General features: G+C 33.0%; 4 protein-coding genes and 1 non-coding gene across 5 annotated transcripts; 4 read left to right on the top strand and 1 right to left on the bottom strand.

Annotated features, from left to right (window-relative positions):
* Positions 1 to 1,870: 1,870 nt before the first annotated feature.
* Positions 1,871 to 5,181, top strand: LOC107933788 (pyrophosphate-energized vacuolar membrane proton pump). The gene is made up of 8 exons (XM_016866068.2): positions 1,871 to 2,368; positions 2,446 to 3,020; positions 3,133 to 3,512; positions 3,592 to 3,678; positions 3,774 to 4,104; positions 4,201 to 4,611; positions 4,690 to 4,749; positions 4,825 to 5,181. The coding sequence occupies exons 1-8, from the start codon at positions 2,137 to 2,139 to the stop codon at positions 5,029 to 5,031; spliced, it is 2,283 nt and encodes a 760-aa protein (XP_016721557.2). The 5' UTR covers positions 1,871 to 2,136; the 3' UTR covers positions 5,032 to 5,181.
* A 1,041-nt stretch (positions 5,182 to 6,222) lies between these two features.
* LOC107933790 (GTP-binding protein SAR1A) lies at positions 6,223 to 8,243 on the top strand. The gene is made up of 3 exons (XM_016866071.2): positions 6,223 to 6,612; positions 6,926 to 7,057; positions 7,748 to 8,243. Exons 1-3 carry the CDS (start codon positions 6,484 to 6,486, stop codon positions 8,066 to 8,068), a joined length of 582 nt encoding a protein of 193 aa, XP_016721560.1. The 5' UTR covers positions 6,223 to 6,483; the 3' UTR covers positions 8,069 to 8,243.
* Positions 7,407 to 7,530, top strand: LOC121220664 (small nucleolar RNA snoR83). The gene has a single exon (XR_005917883.1). It is a non-coding gene; the product is annotated as a small nucleolar RNA snoR83 (small nucleolar RNA).
* A 3,585-nt stretch (positions 8,244 to 11,828) lies between the features above and the next one.
* Positions 11,829 to 14,060, top strand: LOC107933771 (E3 ubiquitin-protein ligase BRE1-like 1). The gene is made up of 4 exons (XM_016866055.1): positions 11,829 to 12,089; positions 12,276 to 12,356; positions 13,228 to 13,569; positions 13,671 to 14,060. Exons 1-4 carry the CDS (start codon positions 11,829 to 11,831, stop codon positions 14,058 to 14,060), a joined length of 1,074 nt encoding a protein of 357 aa, XP_016721544.1.
* Positions 14,061 to 15,061: 1,001 nt separating this feature from the next.
* Positions 15,062 to 18,081, bottom strand: LOC107933814 (zinc finger matrin-type protein 2). The gene is made up of 10 exons (XM_016866101.2): positions 17,873 to 18,081; positions 17,705 to 17,785; positions 17,578 to 17,605; positions 17,372 to 17,454; positions 17,250 to 17,282; positions 16,930 to 17,008; positions 16,766 to 16,818; positions 16,005 to 16,065; positions 15,816 to 15,898; positions 15,062 to 15,607 (listed from the first exon to the last, which is right to left on the bottom strand). Exons 1-10 carry the CDS (start codon positions 17,888 to 17,890, stop codon positions 15,518 to 15,520), a joined length of 609 nt encoding a protein of 202 aa, XP_016721590.1. The 5' UTR covers positions 17,891 to 18,081; the 3' UTR covers positions 15,062 to 15,517.
* Between the last annotated feature and the right edge of the window lie 529 nt (positions 18,082 to 18,610).

Below are 18,610 nucleotides of genomic sequence, written 5' to 3' on the forward strand. Positions count from 1 at the left end.
ACGTATGGTTAGTTAACTGAATTAAGAAATAAAAAGGGGGTAAGACAATTGAAAAGGAAAACGGAAATCAGAATAACAAGACATTCAAACAAATGGGGTGCAAGTTCATGGTAAACAAACTTCTTCTGGTTTATGGTTTATTCCTCTCAAATATTCCTCCTCCTCATTATTATTATTGGCACTAATCGCCAAACAACGGGCTAGACAATCGTATTAGACAATTCCGTGGTTTAAGAATCTAAAAAAATTATTACATTATTTAACGTGTCTTGCATGATCTCAGTCATGTCTCAAAGGGAACTTTTAACCCCAAATTTAGTATTTACAAAAAAAATGTACATTTAAGAGTTTTAAAGTTTGAACTTTTGCAGCCTTTAGACCGTAACCACATTTTAAATATGATGTGAGTGAAAAAATTATATAATAAATATATTTATAAAAAAGTTAATAGTATAAAAGATGAGATAATAAAGATTATGATGTTTTAAGTGTAAATCTTAAATTTCTTATTGTATGCATATATTATTTTAAATTTATTAAATATAAAAAAGGTATAATACTTTTAAAATAATATTTGTTACAATTTTAAACCTATTATATTAATATAGATATAAAAATCAAATTTGTGACAAACCAAGGGCTTGGTAAGGTGTTTTGATATTCAATCTAGGTACTTTTCCTAAGATGAAAATGAAACCAGAAAAGTTACAGTAGCTAGTTTTTATGACCTGGAAAGCATGCAGGGAAATGGTATTTGCATGCACCAATCATTTTTTTTAACCATTAAAAATAACTGAAACGTCATAGGTTAACATAAAAAATAAAACCCTACCCATTGAATTAGTTTTTCTACTTTAAATTTATTAATTAAGCTTTTATGTTGTTAAAAAGAGTAAAAAATTTCTGATGGGTTTTTCGATCGGATTAAATTAATCTCGTTACTATTAAATATATCAATTTATTAAAGAATCAAATAAAGATCAAAATATGTCAATAGAATTAATATTTATTGTTTTAAAAAGTTATTATTTTAAAGAATTTTTTTATAATTTTGCAAATGAAATTTTTTGTTTAAATTTGAACTATAAGTGAAAAAAAATTCATTTCATTTTTTAACAACAAATGTTAGTTTTGATACAATTTGAGAGTATTTTATTTTTTATAATAGTACATCAGTGAAAAAGAAAGGACCTAAACCACTTGCCTGACCTTGCTATGTTAACAAAGAAGACATTTGTTGGTAATTTTGAAAAGTTGGGAATCGAAAAATATCTTCACATTTCTACTAGAAATTTCAATAACCTGCAAGATGACTATATGTTTAGGTTTAACGACTTGTCTATTTCAATGTTTTGACCTATCCTTGATCTTCAATATGAATACTTCTTTGTATGTAATTTGCTTGAAGAGAAATTTTTAATGAATTGTGTAATTGTCAAAATCATAGGTTAGCCTGTTGAACATCAAAGCCAAAAACCCCTATCTTACAAATGGAAGCAATGCCGTGGCAGGTTGATCTAGTGAAGTTTATATCCATATACATATAAAATAATGCTTACAGTAAATGGCGACTATCAAGAATTAAAGTTATATTATAAAATTTACTTTTCTCATTTTTGAACAGATGTAGAATATAGCAGTTGTAAATTGAAAATAAATGACAGCTAAAAGTTGAATAAGTTCAAGCAATTAGAAGCTTCATGGATATGGAAAAAGTAAAAGTAAATGATTAATTAGTCTGCAGTTAATTAATGAATATTGAATTAATAATTGATGCATTTTGATCTTATCTCCCCACATAGTAAATGCTGTTGTTGATCCAACTTAACAAAACCTTTTACAGCATGATCTTAAATGTGGATTGTGAAAGGAGCACATTGGATAAGGACAATGACAAAAACTCAAAACTGCTAATCAAAACAACTGGTAAACACAATCCAAGGTTTAGAAGAATCTAATCATTTTTGTCCCATCTGTCGTTCAAAACAACCAGTTAGTCTATTTCAATAGCCACGCGGTGCCTGTAAGACCACTTTTTTCCATTGAGTTCAAATTTCCAAACACTAGTTTTCTTTTACTGCATTTTGCTAAGACAAGCCGAGAAACAAAGTGAAATATTGCTGAGAGTTTGTGGAGATGAGTGCCTTGAGTGAGGGTCTTACCCAAATTGTGATCCCTTTAGCTTCCTTGGTGGGCATTGGTTTTGCTTTGCTTCAATGGTTTTTGGTCTCTAGGGTGAAGCTATTATCACAGGATTCAAGCAATGGATATAAACAAAAACTGATTGAATCTGATGAAGAAGAAGAGGGTATTAACAATCTTGAGATTTCCATCAAGTGTACTGAGATTCAACATGCCATTTCTGTTGGTAAGCTTTTATTTCTGTAAATTTTGATTTATAATGTCTGTTACTTTCCTCTAACAGTGTTAGTATTATGTTCACAGGTGCAACCTCTTTCCTCTTTACTGAATACAAGTATCTTGGTATCTTCATGTGTGTATTTGGTGCTATCATATTCCTCTTCCTTGGTTCAGTTAAGGGCTTCAGCACCAAAAGCGAACCATGCACATACAGCCAGGGAAACACCTGCAAACCAGCCCTGGCAAATGCCTTCTTTAGCACAATTGCTTTCTTGCTAGGGGCTCTTACTTCAGTCCTCTCAGGTTATCTAGGGATGAAGATTGCAACTTATGCCAATGCCAGAACAACATTAGAAGCAAGGAAAGGTGTTGGCAAGGCATTTATAACAGCTTTCCGCTCTGGAGCTGTCATGGGTTTCCTGCTTGCAGCCAATGGCCTTTTGGTGCTCTATGTATCCATCAATTTGTTTAAACTCTACTATGGTGATGACTGGGAAGGACTCTATGAATCTATTACTGGTTATGGTCTAGGCGGTTCTTCTATGGCCCTGTTTGGAAGAGTTGGGGGAGGAATATATACGAAAGCAGCCGATGTTGGTGCTGATCTTGTCGGTAAAGTCGAGCGGAATATCCCCGAAGATGATCCACGAAATCCAGCTGTAAGTTCCCACAGTTCCTCCTCATCTATTTTAGCAGTTTAAGTCTTTTTTTTCATAAGAACAGTCGAAGCCTGGTAGATAGTTCTTGAGTTCTAACACAGCTTTTAAACAGGTTATTGCCGATAATGTGGGTGATAATGTAGGAGACATTGCTGGAATGGGATCTGATCTATTTGGATCTTATGCTGAATCATCATGTGCTGCTCTTTTTGTTGCATCCATATCATCCTTTGGTATCAGCCATGAGTTTACAGCAATGTCTTATCCCTTGCTCATTAGCTCAATGGGAATTGTGGTATGTTTGATAACTACACTTTTTGCAACTGATCTGTTTGAGATCAAGAAAGTAAGTGACATCGAACCGTCGTTAAAACGACAACTGCTTATCTCCACCGTTCTCATGACTGCCGGGATTGCTGTCGTTAGCTTCTTTGCATTGCCGTCAGAATTCACTCTCTTCAATTTTGGAACTGAAAAGGAAGTGAAGAATTGGTATGCAACCTGTAAACTGTTTTCCTCTTCATTTGAATTCACTCCCCTTTGCTCTGTTTAATGATTATGTATAATGCAGGCACTTGTTCTTCTGTGTTGCTATCGGATTGTGGGCTGGACTCATTATCGGTTATACTACAGAATATTATACTAGCAATGCTTACAGGTGAGGATGCTTGCGAGTCTTCATCGGTGTTGTAATTGTTAGATTAGAATTGATATAAAGCTTATGCTTACCGTCCTCTTTGAATATTTTTCCAGTCCGGTGCAGGATGTAGCAGATGCTTGCAGGACAGGAGCTGCAACAAATGTGATTTTTGGGTTGGCTCTGGGATACAAATCGGTCATTATCCCCATATTTGCCATTGCCATCGCTATTTACGTGAGCTTTAGCTTGGCTGCAATGTATGGAATCGCGGTGGCCGCTTTGGGGATGCTCAGCACTATAGCCACCGGTCTTGCAATCGATGCATATGGTCCCATAAGTGACAATGCTGGCGGTATTGCAGAAATGGCCGGAATGAGTCACAAGATTCGCGAAAGAACCGATGCTTTAGACGCTGCAGGAAACACCACTGCAGCTATTGGGAAGGTAAGATTTATAAGTTACTTCCATCATGTTTTTCTTCAAATTCATCATTTCCCCTTCCACTAAAAAAATGCAATGTATTCGGCTTTTTCATCTCAGGGTTTCGCAATCGGATCGGCAGCCCTCGTTTCACTTGCTTTATTTGGTGCCTATGTTAGCAGAGCAGGCATCAAGACCGTAGATGTATTGACACCAAAGGCTTTCATTGGTCTCATAGTTGGAGCCATGCTCCCTTACTGGTTTTCCGCCATGACAATGAAAAGTGTCGGAAGCGCAGCTCTCAAAATGGTCGAAGAGGTTCGTCGGCAATTCAATACAATTCCAGGACTAATGGAAGGCAGGGTAAAGCCAGACTACGCAAACTGCGTCAAGATATCAACCGATGCCTCACTCCGCGAAATGATCCCACCCGGCGCACTCGTTATGCTTACTCCACTTATAGTAGGAACCCTTTTTGGAGTCGAAACTCTAGCCGGTGTCCTAGCTGGTGCACTAGTTTCCGGTGTCCAGGTACGAAACATTTCCATCACTTTTACCAGCCTATGTTCATATAAACAAACGCCATGATCAAAATTTGTGTTGCCATAGGTTGCCATCTCAGCTTCAAACACAGGAGGAGCATGGGATAATGCCAAGAAATACATTGAGGTAAGCCTACAAATTGTTTTATGATGTTGTAAGCATTGGGTTGATCTTGCAATTAATGGATTTATGTGTTAAAAGGCGGGTGTTAGCGAACATGCAAAGTCATTGGGACCAAAAGGTTCAGAATGTCACAAGGCAGCAGTGATAGGAGACACAATAGGGGATCCACTGAAAGACACTTCAGGTCCATCACTAAACATCCTCATCAAGCTCATGGCTGTTGAATCTTTGGTCTTTGCTCCTTTCTTCGCCGCTCATGGAGGCTTTCTTTTCAAATTCATCTAAATTTCAAGCTCCTTTTAACAATACATACATACATGCATGCATATAATTATATATATATATATATCAACAGTAGAGTTGTAAGTTGGAGGATATGGGAAACTTTTGTATTAAGAATAAGATACGTAAAGGAAAGTCAGGCCTTGCTTTTAAGTTGGTTCTTATATCAACATATTAAGTTTATGATTGAATAAAATGATTTTGTTTTGAGGAACTTTAAAAAAATTGCAAATGGTTAGATTCCAACTTCAAATCTCAAAACAATTTAATATTATCTTTTAAGGAATTTATTTATAAGGGATAAATAATAATATATACTGTTTGAAAATAAATTTTTTTTCACATTTAAGATGATCAAAATTAAATATTAGATTTATTTGTTTTATCAATAAAAGGACAAATTTTAGCCGCAAATATCAAGCTTCACTCCAACTTTTTCACATTTTATAAATATTTATTACCAAGACTTAGTATTTAAGAGTCAAAGAAAGAAAGATTTTTTAAATAAATCAATGTGACCAAAATGGGATGATGACTTAGGCAGGGACGTAATTATGCCCGTTGGCAGGTGTCCATCTCCTAAAATAAATTTTTTTTTATTTAGCTCCTTTTAAAATTTATAAAAATTTTAAGGAAAAGTCACATATAGATAAAAAGTTTTTCTAAATCTAGACACATCGCCATATGAGAAAATTAATAATTGGATCCATTCTTAATTTTAAAATCAATTTGGATGACTTTCCTAACCCTGAAATATATCTTGCTTATAAAATACACATGATAATCCTAATAGGCGAATCCAAACAACAAAAACCATCGAATATAACTAAAACGTCATAAATAAGGAAGAACACGATTGAATCGTTAAGCACTGACCATAAACAATTCACGACACTTCTGAAAGAACTTTAGTCCTTAGGATGAAACTTTTCCATAAAATAATTGTTCTCAAGATCAACTAACTGAACAGGTTGCATAGGTTTCCACAAAATCATAGTTCTGTTCCAAAAGGCATTGAGTCCTAATCTTCTTTAAGTGCTCAAAACGAACTTCTCCTTAGGGACAGCCACTCTCCTTGTCAATCTCCATGCATAAATGTAATCTTTGAAAAGACATGATTAGGGTAAAAGGTTGAAATAAAACAAAAGCAGGGATTAGGGCTGTATAATACGAAGCCCAATAGAAAGAGAGACCAACAAGAAAACTTTTGTCTCCGACTAAAAGATCAGATCCAAAATAAGAAGATCCATTGTCGTCGCCCCATCCCCAACTACCCTTGTGATTTGAAGCACCTGATTGGTCCGAACAACTCACCCACCCAGTCAAAACTCGCCAACTCGCCCTTATTTATATACTCACCAACTCCCTCCCTCTGTTTTACTTTGACTGAAGATTCATTTCTTTTTTTCTTTTAGGGTTAATTAGTTTTAGTGAAGGAAAAAATAAATCTAGATCATGTTTTTGTTCGATTGGTTCTATGGGATTCTTGCTTCCCTCGGTCTATGGCATAAAGAGGCCAAGATCTTGTTTTTAGGGCTTGATAATGCTGGCAAAACCACGCTCCTTCACATGCTCAAAGATGAGGTATTTTCTTAATTCCACCCTTTATGAGTTTGGGGAATTAGATTTGTGTTCAATTTTGTTGGTTTTTTTTTTCTGATAGAGTTCTTCTAATATTTCGATCTAACAATGTTTTGAATGCCATTAAAAGTTTAATCAAAATTAAGGCTATTTAACATGTTCTACTCTTGTACTATTGATGGGATTTTTGTAGAGATTAGCCGTTAGCTGGAAAATTTTTATTTTATCAAACGAAGAAAATAGAAAAAGGGGTGCTTGCTCTATTTTTTTTCTCTAATAAGTTAATTCGAAGTTGGGTTTTAATGGGTTTTGGCAGAGATTAGTTCAGCATCAGCCAACACAGCATCCCACATCAGAGGAATTGAGCATTGGGAAAATCAAGTTTAAAGCTTTTGATTTGGGAGGCCATCAGATTGCTCGAAGAGTTTGGAAAGATTACTACGCCAAGGTACATTTCTTTTACCTACAAATCTATCTGATTAGTTGCAATTTGATATGTGTGTGTGTGTGTGTGTGTGTTTGGTGTTCATTCATGATGTGCAGCATAGACTTCATCGTTTGGAAATGTTATTCATTGTATAATTGAGCATTAGGTAATAAATTCTAAAGTGCATAAGCGAATTGTTATTCATGTATGGTAAAATATGGTAATGTTTGTTGGATTGCATAAATAGGGATTTTAAAAATATGGGTAATCGGGTCTGGTTGGTTGCTTTTCTTCTTTGTTATTTCACTTGAGGATCTGTGTGATTGCAATAGTGTTTGTCGTAGTAGGCTTTTCCAAGTGTGCCTCTATAATCCCAGATAATGGTTCTTGTGATTATCTGATTCATGAGGGGCAAAGAATGAGGATGGGGAGTTCGCTGATAACAGCTTTAATTTTAACAAGAAGTTGTTTTAATAGTACCTCTTCACACAATACGATTGCATTCTATGTTAGTGCAGTAACAATATGAAGATTTCAGTGTAGGAATATTGTAAAAGGAACAAAATGGGATTCTCTATACACACTCTGGTTCTTCATTTTGTTCGAACTCTTTCACAATAGATTCATTCAAGTTTTTTGTGGTTTGTTTTTACGGATGTCATGTTTGGAAGGGGAGCATAGTTACCGTAATTTGTTTGAATTTGTTTGTAGGTGGATGCAGTTGTTTACCTGGTAGATGCTTACGACAAGGAGAGGTTTGCTGAGTCAAAAAAGGAGTTGGACGCTCTCCTCTCTGATGAATCTTTGGCTAATGTTCCATTCTTGATATTGGGTAACAAGATCGATATACCATATGCTGCCTCGGAAGATGAGTTGCGTTATCACCTTGGCCTGACCAATTTCACCACGGGCAAGGGTAAGGTCAATTTGGGAGACTCCAATGTTCGTCCCCTCGAGGTATTCATGTGTAGCATTGTCCGAAAAATGGGTTATGGAGATGGTTTCAAGTGGGTTTCTCAGTACATTAAGTAGGTAGCTAAAGAGAAATCAGACATGCTATGCTTTCTTTCTTAATGTTATTTTTATACTGGATTTAGTTGGGTTATCCCTTTTCACTTTTTCTTCCATTTTTGTTTGAATTGGTAAACATACCTACCCTCTACGAAACAATGAGACATATAAGTAATTGATGATTTGGGTTAATTTAGAGGGTGCCCCTTTCATTTTTTCTTCCATTCTATGTTATCTCTTTTTGCCATATGAAGTTATAGCCATCTTTTTCAACACTTCTCCATTATTCTAAAAGTATTCAACCATTTCAATGCATTCTTTCTTCCGAACTAGTAAGTGAATTTCTATCATCTCAAAGGACCGATTCTGGTGAGCACCATATGGATGCTTCTGAGGTGAAGAAATGCTGAGGAAGCAAAATATATATACACACACACACAACGTCATGAAATTATCATACTTCTACTTACCTATGTTTCAAATGTAAGGTATGATATTATTACAACGCCCTATTTTCAAATGGTTCAAATTGTGAAACTAAGGTAAATTAGCAAGCTTCTTCTTGAGCAACTGCAAGAATTATAGCAATCTGGTGCAAAACAATGCTATCTGCAACAAATGAATCAATGGTAAACATGATTAGCTATTTAAGCATATACGATGAATGGATTTCCCATCTTTTCGACAAAACTAAGGTTTTAACGGCTTCTCTTACACAAAGGACGGAATGTGAGACAAAATATTGTCTGGTAAGCCACTGATCCTGTCTTCTTTCTTTGCTTGCTTCTTTGTTTCTATGCTGTCAGACGGCCATTGATAAGTGTTTCTTCTATTGAGGCATATATAGTATCATGAGGCTAGGGGTGGCTTTTATAGTCCCTCTATAGTTCCAAATTATATATTTTTGGTAATAACCACAATGGTTATTCTCAATTTCAATATTGAACAAATTTGACCCTTTAAAAAAGTGAAGCAATTTAATCTCGTTAATTTCAAAAGTGAATAAATAAGAATAAATAATCATGGAAATTAATATTTTCTATCAACGGTGTATAATTCTGATTGATATAATAACAAATTAATCTCTCAATATTTATATGTTCATAAATTTGATTTTGATTAAAAAAAAAAGCTTATTTGAGAAAATTTATAAAATTTAAAAAAATGAAAAAAATTCAAAATGAATATATAATTATATTTGTAGTTTTGTATATATATAAATATAAATGGATAGAATTTGTAAATTTCAAGAGTTAAATTTGTGTTATTATCAATTAAAGTTATACAAATTATTAATGTCGTGATTAATTGTTCTTAAACAAACATTTTTGAAATTGATAGAATTTAAATAGCTCAGGATTTTTTAAGCCAACATACCACAATTATAATTTTCTTTCACTTAAGTGCTTTTGCGTAATGAGAATGCAATATATTAAATTTTCAAACACAAGATTCACAATAATCGCATTAGCAGCAACAAACTTTTATTAATCAACCTCTAAAATTATTAGCCAATCATGATGTTAGGAATCTCATGCAAAATCAATAATCCCAAAGTTATTCAATAACTAAAATAAATAAAATTTGCATAGAAATCCTAATCTATCATAAGAAGAGTCGCAATCTTAATTATTTATAGATTAATCAATAAAGCATAAAAAGAAAAAGAAGAGTTGTTACCAAGTAGGGAGTTAAACATAAAAGTGTTGAAATATTAAATGTCTTTCTTGTAAAAATTCTAGAAAGAGAATAAAAGAAATTTGAGAAAAAAAGTGACTCGGTGTTAAAAGAAAATACAAAAAATTAAGAATTTTTACGTTTTTGATTGGGGAGAGATTCATTTATTTTTATACAAAATAATTTTTTTTCAAAAATTTGTGGGCCTTTTCTCGAATTCTTGTGGAGTTATTTTATTTTTTTAAAATTAATACATCAATTATATAAGAGTTTTAAATAATTATAAGTAATATTTTCATTTAATTTTTATGGATCAACTCACTCCACAATCTTCAACGTGACTTGGACTATTCTCTTTCATTTTCATATTCAACACATTTATTTTATTTTTTAAAAATTTTAAAAACTTTTATAAATATATTTGTTTTATATTATTTTTGAATATTTATATCTTTTTGAAATTTTTATGTATTTTTTATTTTAAATTTTCTATAATTATAATTTTTTGAATTTTTAGGACTAGGTTCTAATTGAGATAATATGTAAAACATGTGAGGGATAAATTTGTTAAAATTTTTAGAATTAGAATCAAATTGATAAATTTTATAAAATGTTAAAGGTTAAAATTATTATTATATCAATAAAAAGAATGGTACATCAATATTTTCGACAATTGATCAAAGCATTTTCACGGTGGAGTGAACATAAGTAATTAAATTAACAAAAAAAAAATCGAATGACCAAAACAAAAAAGCATTAAATTTTGGGCCACTAGCTCTAGTTTACCCAATTAATATCATTAATATTGAGAGGGCAACACTAAACCAAAAGTAACACCCTCTAAAGAATTTTCTCCATCATTGAACTAATGTTACTACTAAATTCTAGGTGTATATTTGTAACTCTCCAAATTTTGAGTTTGACCTAAAATTTTTAAATCGAATCACTTAAGAAAGTTAAATTGAGAGATTTTCAAGAATAAATGCGATAATAAATTAGCTGTTTTTTAATTAGGATGTAGTTATCTATTAGAATTAGTAATTGATTAGTGTGAGTGTTTAGTAATTAAGGCCTATGGATTAAATTGTAAGATTAATAAAATTAGTAGGGTCAATGTGAAAAAAAATAGAAAATAACATTTAAGAGAAAAGAGATCCTATTTTGGAATTTACCCTATGTTGAAAATTTGTTAAAAGGAAAGGGTTATTCCTCTCCCATTTGCCAAGTGTTTCCTCAAAAAAAGAATCACCGATGTTCTCTCAATTTTCAATGAGTTTTCATCCTTGAAGTATACATTATGAAGACGGGGTTTGAAAGACAGACAGTTTCAGGGACATCAACACAAATCATGTTGGAATAAAAAGAGATTAATTTAAGGGTTACCAGGTTTTGGCATTGGAAAAGGATAGGAGGCATGTTGATACCACCAACTCCAATACCAAAATCAAAATTCTTGAGAATGGATGTAACAGCAGCAGCAGCAATCCATTGAACAAGAGATGGGATTTCTTCATGTACAGTTTCTTCTCTAGAACCAAAATAATACCAAAGAGAAAAGCTTGTAAGGGACAATATCCTATCGTTATTCCCAGTTAAAATCTCATTAACGAAATTAATGAAGCTAGCTCTTCGCTTGTTCTCTTCTTTCATAGACAACAAATCTCGGTTGAAAAATCTTAGATATGGTTTGTTATTTAAGTATATACAATGAATCCAAGTCCAAACTTTTTTCCATCTTTTAAGGTTTTGACAGCTTCTCTTAGTTCCACAAAGGACAAAATGTCCTCTGGTAAGCTATTAATCCACGCTTTGCTTTTTGTTTCTATATTGTCGAACGGTCTTTGATAAGGGTTTCTCTTGAAGATTTGCTTCAGCTAGTATAACAAAATAATTTAGCTAATTTTAGTAACTTTTGCTAATTTTTAGAAATTTTTTAGAAATTATGAATATTTTAGTAGTCTATAAACACTAGTTTTCAGTTCAATAAAATACGCTCTCAAAAAAAATTACTTTTACTTTCCTCTTGCCTTCCTCGTTTTCTTTTCACAGTAAGTTTATTCTCAAAAAAAACTAAAGGAAAATATTTTGTCTGTCTTCTCCTTCTATGGATTCAAAAATTCCTTTCACTGCACGTGCACCACCCGGTAAAGGTTACCATGTCTGGGCAGTAAGGATGAAGGCTGATCTAGAGGCAAATGATCTTTGGGAAGCTGTGGAGACTCATCTAAAGGCAAATGATCTTTGGGATGCTGTGGAGGAGGACTACGAAGTTCATTCATTATCTATCAATCCGACTATGACGCAAATCAAGAATCACAAAGAGAGAAAATCAAGAAAATCAAATGCAAGAGTTACGTTATCTGTTGTAGTCTCATTTGAAATCTTTCTCAAAATCATGAGAATGAAATCAACCTTTGAAGTTTGAAACTTGATTAGAGAGTTTAAACTCCAGAAGATAAAGGACTTTGAGACGATGAAGGAGTACTTTGATTGCTTGGAATCACAAACAAAATAAGATTACTTAGATTTGAATTTATTGATTCCAAATTAGCTCAAAAAAATTCTTATACCTGTTTCTGAAAGATTTGAAGCTACCATTTTCTCTTTGGAAAATGCTAAAGATCTTTTAAAGGTTAGTTTAGCAAAATTGATGAATGCTTTACATGCACAAGAGCAGAGAAGGCTCATGAAGGATTTGTTGAGGATGCATTAGCTGTGGAAGCTCAAAACAGTCAAGGAGGAAAGTGAAAGAAACATGAAAATAGTAAGGGAAATTCAAGTTCTGATTCTTCCATTACAGTACAGGAACAAAATATGATTTCCCTCCTTGTAAACACTATGGAAGAATGACTCATCCACCTTCCAAATGCTGGAGAAAGCTAGACCAGCAATGTGGAAAGTGCCAAAAGATGGAACATCATCAAAATATTTGCAAAAGCAATACTCAGCAAAAGATTGTCACACAAGTGAATTTGTAGCAAAAGAATGTTGCTCAAGTTGCTAATGAAGAAGAGGAGGAGCAACTCTTTGTGGTCACTTGCTTGCAATCTGTCATTTAAGTGAAATGGCTCATTGACAGTGGTTGCACCAATCATATGACTTTTGTTCATGATCTTTTCAGAAAATTGGATAATTCGGTAGTTTCCCAAGTAAAGATTGGCAATGGAGAGTATATTCTAGTTAAGGGAAAAGGCACAGTTACAATTAAAATTTGTTGAGTGATGGCCAGTTAATTCAAAAGGATTTCAAAGTTATCTTTGAAACAAATCAGCGTTTAATCAAATATGCAAATGACAACGATGTATTCAAAATAAAAATGAAAGATTATAGTTTTGCACTTGATCCATTAGAGGAGGAGTAAGTCGTATTCTCTACAACAAATGTCCATGTTGAAGTTTGGCTCAAGAAGCTTGGACATTTCAATCATGCAGCTGTTGTGAATTTATAAAGGAAGTAATTGGTTCAAGGTCTCCTCGTCTTGAATCTAAAATTCTAGATTGTAGAGCTTGTCAACAAGGAAAGCAATCGAGACTTCCACTCAAGCTATTGAAAAGTTGCAAGCCATGGTGCAAGATTTGAAAAAAAATGACGCAGAGTTGAAATTGATATTGGAGATGCATAGACGTGAATTTACTGATTCGAGAGATGTTCTGGAAACGAGAGATTCAGACTACAAGGAATGGGCCCGTGTTCAAAGTTTGAAATCCCGCCTCGATGAGCAATATTTGAAGTTGTGTGTTAAGAAAGCTAATGAAGCTGAAGCGATATCCCAGCAAAGGTTGGCTGCTGCAGAAGCTGAAATTACCGACTTGCGACAGACATCGGAGGCTTCCAAGAGGAATAAGGCTAGGCTTTCTGATACTTTGAAATCCAAAAATGAGGAAAATGAAGCTTACTTATCTGAATTAGAGTCAATTAGACAAGCATATGATGACATGCAATGCAGACGCAAAACCAGCAGCTACTGCTGCAAATTACGGAGAGAGATGACTATAACATCAAGCATGTTTTGGAATGCGCAAAGGCAAAACAGCTGCAAGACACTCTCCTCTTGGAGAAACATAACATGGAAAAGAAGATTCAACAATCCAGTGCATCCCTCAACTTCTATGAGATGAAAGTTGCAAAAATGGAGGACCAGCTGAGGTGCTGGTCAGACCAGGTTCACAAACTTGAAGAAGAAAAATCTCAAAAGTCAGTTTCGTTAGAAAATACACAAAAATTATTGTCAGATGTGAGAAACTCATCTCATCAAGCAAGGGAGTCGCAATCTAAAATTGAGAAAAGTGAAGTCGCATTGGCGGACTTGCAGATAGAATTAGAGAAGGAAGGTTGAGTTGCTTTAAAGTATTGCAAATTTGAATTTCAACTAGCTAATATGTTTGCCAAAGCTTTGCCCAGTAACAAATTTGAGTCTCTCAGATAAAATTTGCTTCAGCTACTATAACAAAATAATTTAGTTAATTTTAGCAATTTTCCTTTTACTAGTTTATTTTTAGTCAATGGTCGTTTAACTTTTTTTTCTATATAAACACTAGTTTTCAGTTCAATAAAATACACTTCTACTTCTACTTTCCTCTTGTCTTTGTTTTCTTTCCACATCAATTTTTTCTTTTTTCTCAAAAACTTCAACAGTTTCTTCTATTGAGGCATATATAGCACCATGAGGCTAGAAGTGGCTTTAGAAGCTAAAACTTTTACTAGGTTTTCTGAAGTAAAAAAAGCCTAGAATTATATTTTAAGAAACAAAAAGTTGAAATATTCAAATAAAAATCTCCTAATTATGTTGTTTTATTCAAATAAATCTTTTTTTTTAAATAAGCCATTTGTCTTTTAATAATTTAGGTGTCAATTAAAGTTTAAGAACTTATTTTGTATGTATAAAAAAATATGATGACTTATTCAAATAAAATAAATTCGTAAAATTTTATTAAAAGCAAGCCGAAAATGCTTAGAAACATAATTATCTTTGTTTCTGAACTTATAATAAACCACCCAATTTAAAAGCATTATAAAAATTCAGATTACATTTTATCTTTCTCTACTCATAAAATAAATTAATTAATTTTTGTAAATTAAATCAAAAAATATATTAATCTTTTTATTAAAATTTCATCAATTTCTATCATTAAAATATAATTCTTACACATCAAAATGAAATAACCTTAAAAATAGATGAAATTTTTATCAAACAAAAACTAATTTACAATCTAACTATTAAAACAAGTGTCTCTATAGTACATTAAAATAGAAAATACCTTTGTTTCTAGACATGGCATAAACCACCCAATTTATTGGTCGAGAAAAAGAAAGAAATTATCTCCAAAAACCATGTACTAAAAAGAAAAATCACCAAGTTGGTTCCATTGACACCCTTCCCTGGTCCATACTCTTTATTTCTCTACTTCAACTCATCTCCATTCTTCCACATAAAAAATTAATAACAGTGTACAGTTTACCCGAATTCCATGGCTCTATAGGGCAAGCACTGAGCATAGAACCCCATAAAAGTAGCATACTGCATGGCATAACATAAACACGCATGGTTTTTAAATAATTAAGTCATAAACCATTGTCACGCGCAAGGAGATCAACCATGCATCCATAGATGCTCAAGTTTAGTAATTTTTCCATGACTGAACTCGGAATCTGGAAGACGAATGGAGCATGTTGAGCAATTTTTACTTTTCTACCCTTTCTGAACCGGGAAACCTTACAAGTCAGTCAACCACCAAAAGCCTGAATAACTAGAGTCAAATAAAACAATATGTAATCATACATAAACAAATGCGATCATTTTTTAGATGATCCGAACCCACCAAACCCCATCATAGCTGCCACATCAGGATCAATTTCAGGTTCCTCTTCTGCGGCCTTCTCTTTCTGAAAGCCAGACAAAATCACAATCAATCATTATTTTGAGAAGTAAAAATTCCTACTATTAAGTAAACAATAATAAGGAAATTAGATATAGGCTCTAGGGAACGGCTTAGAACTGAAAAAGCAAGCTTGCTTACAAGCATTTCAATATGAAAAGCAATAACCTAATGGCAAAACAACAACCAGGAATTTATCAAACCTAACTACTGACCTTTTTCTCTTTCTTTCTTTCTCGTCGTTGGCGCTTTCGCTCTTCCTCTTCTTCCTGCTGTTTGATGATCCGTTCATCAAGATCTACATAAAAATAGGAAGGTGGAATGGAGTAGAGACATCAATCATCTTAAACTAAGCTATAATCAAAGTCAAATTCCAACTAGTTAGGAACTGAGACAAAAGTCACCTTGCTCTGTGAAGCTTCCAGGAGGTTTTCGCTTTTTTAATTGCTCAAATCGCTCTTGAACCTGCATGCAGCAAGCACAGAAATTGACAAAGTGCAACTTAACATAGTTTCTTTTGGCCCTACAAATTATATCATTACATGCCACAGATTTTATTTTTGACAATCTCCATGCATCTATACTACTTATAAAGCTCTTAATTGAGTTGATGTCACGAGTTAACTAGACACCAACTTAGTTGGAAAAAGACTAAAAACCCAAACCTTTAAAACAATCATTTTATCATAAGGATATTTATTTCTTTTAATAATTTTATATATTTTTTAAATTAAATAGCTTACAAGCTTAAAAGAAATCTCAAAATGGATGAGTGGTTAAGTTAGAAGATTTAAAATCCTTTGGGTGCAATCCTCGGTGTTCATGTTAATTTAATATGATTTTTTTCCTTGACCAGCAACATGGGTATCACATAATCTAATACATAATACGCCTTTAGGAAAAGGACATATAGTCTTTTCCTCTAGTTTTAGGTGGAAGCTTGGAGCTCCAATCCACCCAGCATCTTTCTACTAATATTATGAAACTCTTACTATGATCACTCCCAAGGATGCACATATCTAATGGATTGCATTTTCTATACTTTACTAATTTATTACTAATATTAAGAATGCACAGCATTCGTTGGATAACAAGATTCTAAACTCAACAACTTGGACCAATTAATTGTTTTAAAAAAAGCACATAAAAATTTCCAACTAAATACCTGTTTAAGGGATGCCCGTTCTACTCGCATGGACATGCCTAAAGCTCTTTGATCTGAAAAAGCACCAGGGGCAATCAGATTAGTGGAAAACTAACGTGCATGTCTATAGAAGTCAAAATACATCCATGAGATGATAAAACAAGAATCTCTAGAACATCACATACGTTTCTTCCCATTGATGTGATCCAAGTAGTTAGCAGAATCTTTCACTACACACTCGCAAACTGAGCAATAGTATCCAGCCTGTCAAAAAACCAATTTAATGAACACATGCATTATACAAAGTCTTGACAGAGCTGATAAATTTCTGATTAAAGAAAACCGCAATGCTTCAGATGAAAAGTTGAGTTACCCTCTGGGCTAAATGAAGCAATGAACATGAACCAGTTAGAGAAATGCAATTTGCAATCAACAATGAACATCAAACACCCAGAAATTAGATAGTAACGTAAGTTCAAATGAGGAAGAAAATGATAATAATTACCTGCTGACTTAAAGGTGCTACTGGAGTAACAACCTGCAGAAAGTAGAAAATCAAATAAAATGGTCCAATATAAACGTAAATTATGAATACAAACTAAGTTCAGTCCAAGCAATTACACTAACCTGAGTTTTACCCAAACGAGACTCAAGATCGACTTCATAATCCCTATGCTTCAGGGGTTTCCTTTGCACTGGAGGGCCTTTTGCTGCATAGATAGACATATAAATATTTGATTTTCACTGTGCAGATTCCATTTCTTAAATTCAAACATAAATGCTAACAGGTAAGAGGCTAATCAGGTTTTTTTAAAAGAATTAAAATCAATCACCTTTGGATTTATTTCTGCCTTCTTCTTCCTGAATCAAAATCAAATTTTCAAAAAGAAAATCAGCAAAAGGATCGATCAAGCTTAAAAAAAAAAAAGAAGAAGAAGAAGAGAGGTTTTGATAATAAACCTGTTTCTCACGCTCTCGAGCGCGTTCCAAATATTCTTCTCGATCGAATTTCTTTCTGAAGGTATTATCAACACCAAGAGTCTGTACAAAATATAATAAAAAAATAAATACCATAGCTAAAGATGTAAAAGTTGAAGTAGAAGAAAAAGAAAAAAAAATTGTTCTTACATTATTGTTGGCAGCCATCGGTATTGATCCCCAAACGGAAGACGGGAAGAGTTAATTGGCTTAGATTAATTCAGATTTATAGAGGGGGAAAGGAATAAAAATTTGAAAACCCTAAAAAGTCGAGCGAAATTTAATTGTTCCCAAAGTTGAGTCCAGAAAGGGGTTGAAGGGAGAAATTCGATTCCGATTAATATCGTTAAAACGGTAACAACTTGCGGCCGTTTTCAGCTTTCATTTGGTTAAATGGGCCGAGTCTAATTCAGTGAGAGTTTTCAAATCTTTACTCAAAGCCCAATTCGACCCATATATATATATGAAGACTTGGATGAGTCCAATAATGTTTTCAAAATAGGTTAAAATATGGGTATACGATTGAACCGAGTGAAACATTTCAAGTTAATTGAGTTTACAAGTCTTATTTTATCATCCTAGCTTAATCTAAAATATTTTTCGAATCGAATCGAGTGAAATAAAATTCGAGTCGAGTCGAATCAGATCGAATTGAGTAAAATTATTTGAGTTAAATTAAAAAAATTAAACATGCCAAATAAAAATATTGTTATAGTATAACTAATTTCATGTTAGAGTAGATAAATTTGAGACCATATACATTTGAAAATTTTTTCAAAAAAAAATACTTGAATATGATAATTTGAATCATTGATCAGGTCTCAAAATTATTATTTTTTAAAAAATTAAAATTTTAAATTTTTCTATATATATTTTTTAGAATTTTTA

This window comes from Gossypium hirsutum, chromosome D08 (genome assembly GCF_007990345.1).
Source record: "Gossypium hirsutum isolate 1008001.06 chromosome D08, Gossypium_hirsutum_v2.1, whole genome shotgun sequence".
NCBI classification, from domain to species: Eukaryota; Viridiplantae; Streptophyta; class Magnoliopsida; order Malvales; family Malvaceae; genus Gossypium; species Gossypium hirsutum.

Excerpts from the sequence above, each read along its gene's own strand:
- LOC107933788 (XM_016866068.2), top strand. The coding sequence starts at position 2,137 with ATGAGTGCCTTGAGTGAGGGTCTTACCCAAATTGTGATCCCTTTAGCT. Across the intron at positions 3,021-3,132 it reads ATGATCCACGAAATCCAGCT|GTTATTGCCGATAATGTGGG; the intron begins GTAAGTTCCCAC and ends GCTTTTAAACAG. Across the intron at positions 4,105-4,200 it reads CCACTGCAGCTATTGGGAAG|GGTTTCGCAATCGGATCGGC; the intron begins GTAAGATTTATA and ends TTTTCATCTCAG.
- LOC107933790 (XM_016866071.2), top strand. The coding sequence starts at position 6,484 with ATGTTTTTGTTCGATTGGTTCTATGGGATTCTTGCTTCCCTCGGTCTA. Across the intron at positions 6,613-6,925 it reads TTCACATGCTCAAAGATGAG|AGATTAGTTCAGCATCAGCC; the intron begins GTATTTTCTTAA and ends GGGTTTTGGCAG. Across the intron at positions 7,058-7,747 it reads GGAAAGATTACTACGCCAAG|GTGGATGCAGTTGTTTACCT; the intron begins GTACATTTCTTT and ends ATTTGTTTGTAG.
- LOC107933771 (XM_016866055.1), top strand. The coding sequence starts at position 11,829 with ATGGATTCAAAAATTCCTTTCACTGCACGTGCACCACCCGGTAAAGGT. Across the intron at positions 12,357-13,227 it reads ATGCTAAAGATCTTTTAAAG|AGCTTGTCAACAAGGAAAGC; the intron begins GTTAGTTTAGCA and ends TCTAGATTGTAG. Across the intron at positions 13,570-13,670 it reads AGGCTTCCAAGAGGAATAAG|ACGCAAAACCAGCAGCTACT; the intron begins GCTAGGCTTTCT and ends CATGCAATGCAG.
- LOC107933814 (XM_016866101.2), bottom strand. Across the intron at positions 17,606-17,704 it reads CTCGAGAGCGTGAGAAACAG|GAAGAAGAAGGCAGAAATAA; the intron begins GTTTATTATCAA and ends ATTTTGATTCAG. Across the intron at positions 15,608-15,815 it reads AAAGAAAGAAAGAGAAAAAG|AAAGAGAAGGCCGCAGAAGA; the intron begins GTCAGTAGTTAG and ends TCTGGCTTTCAG.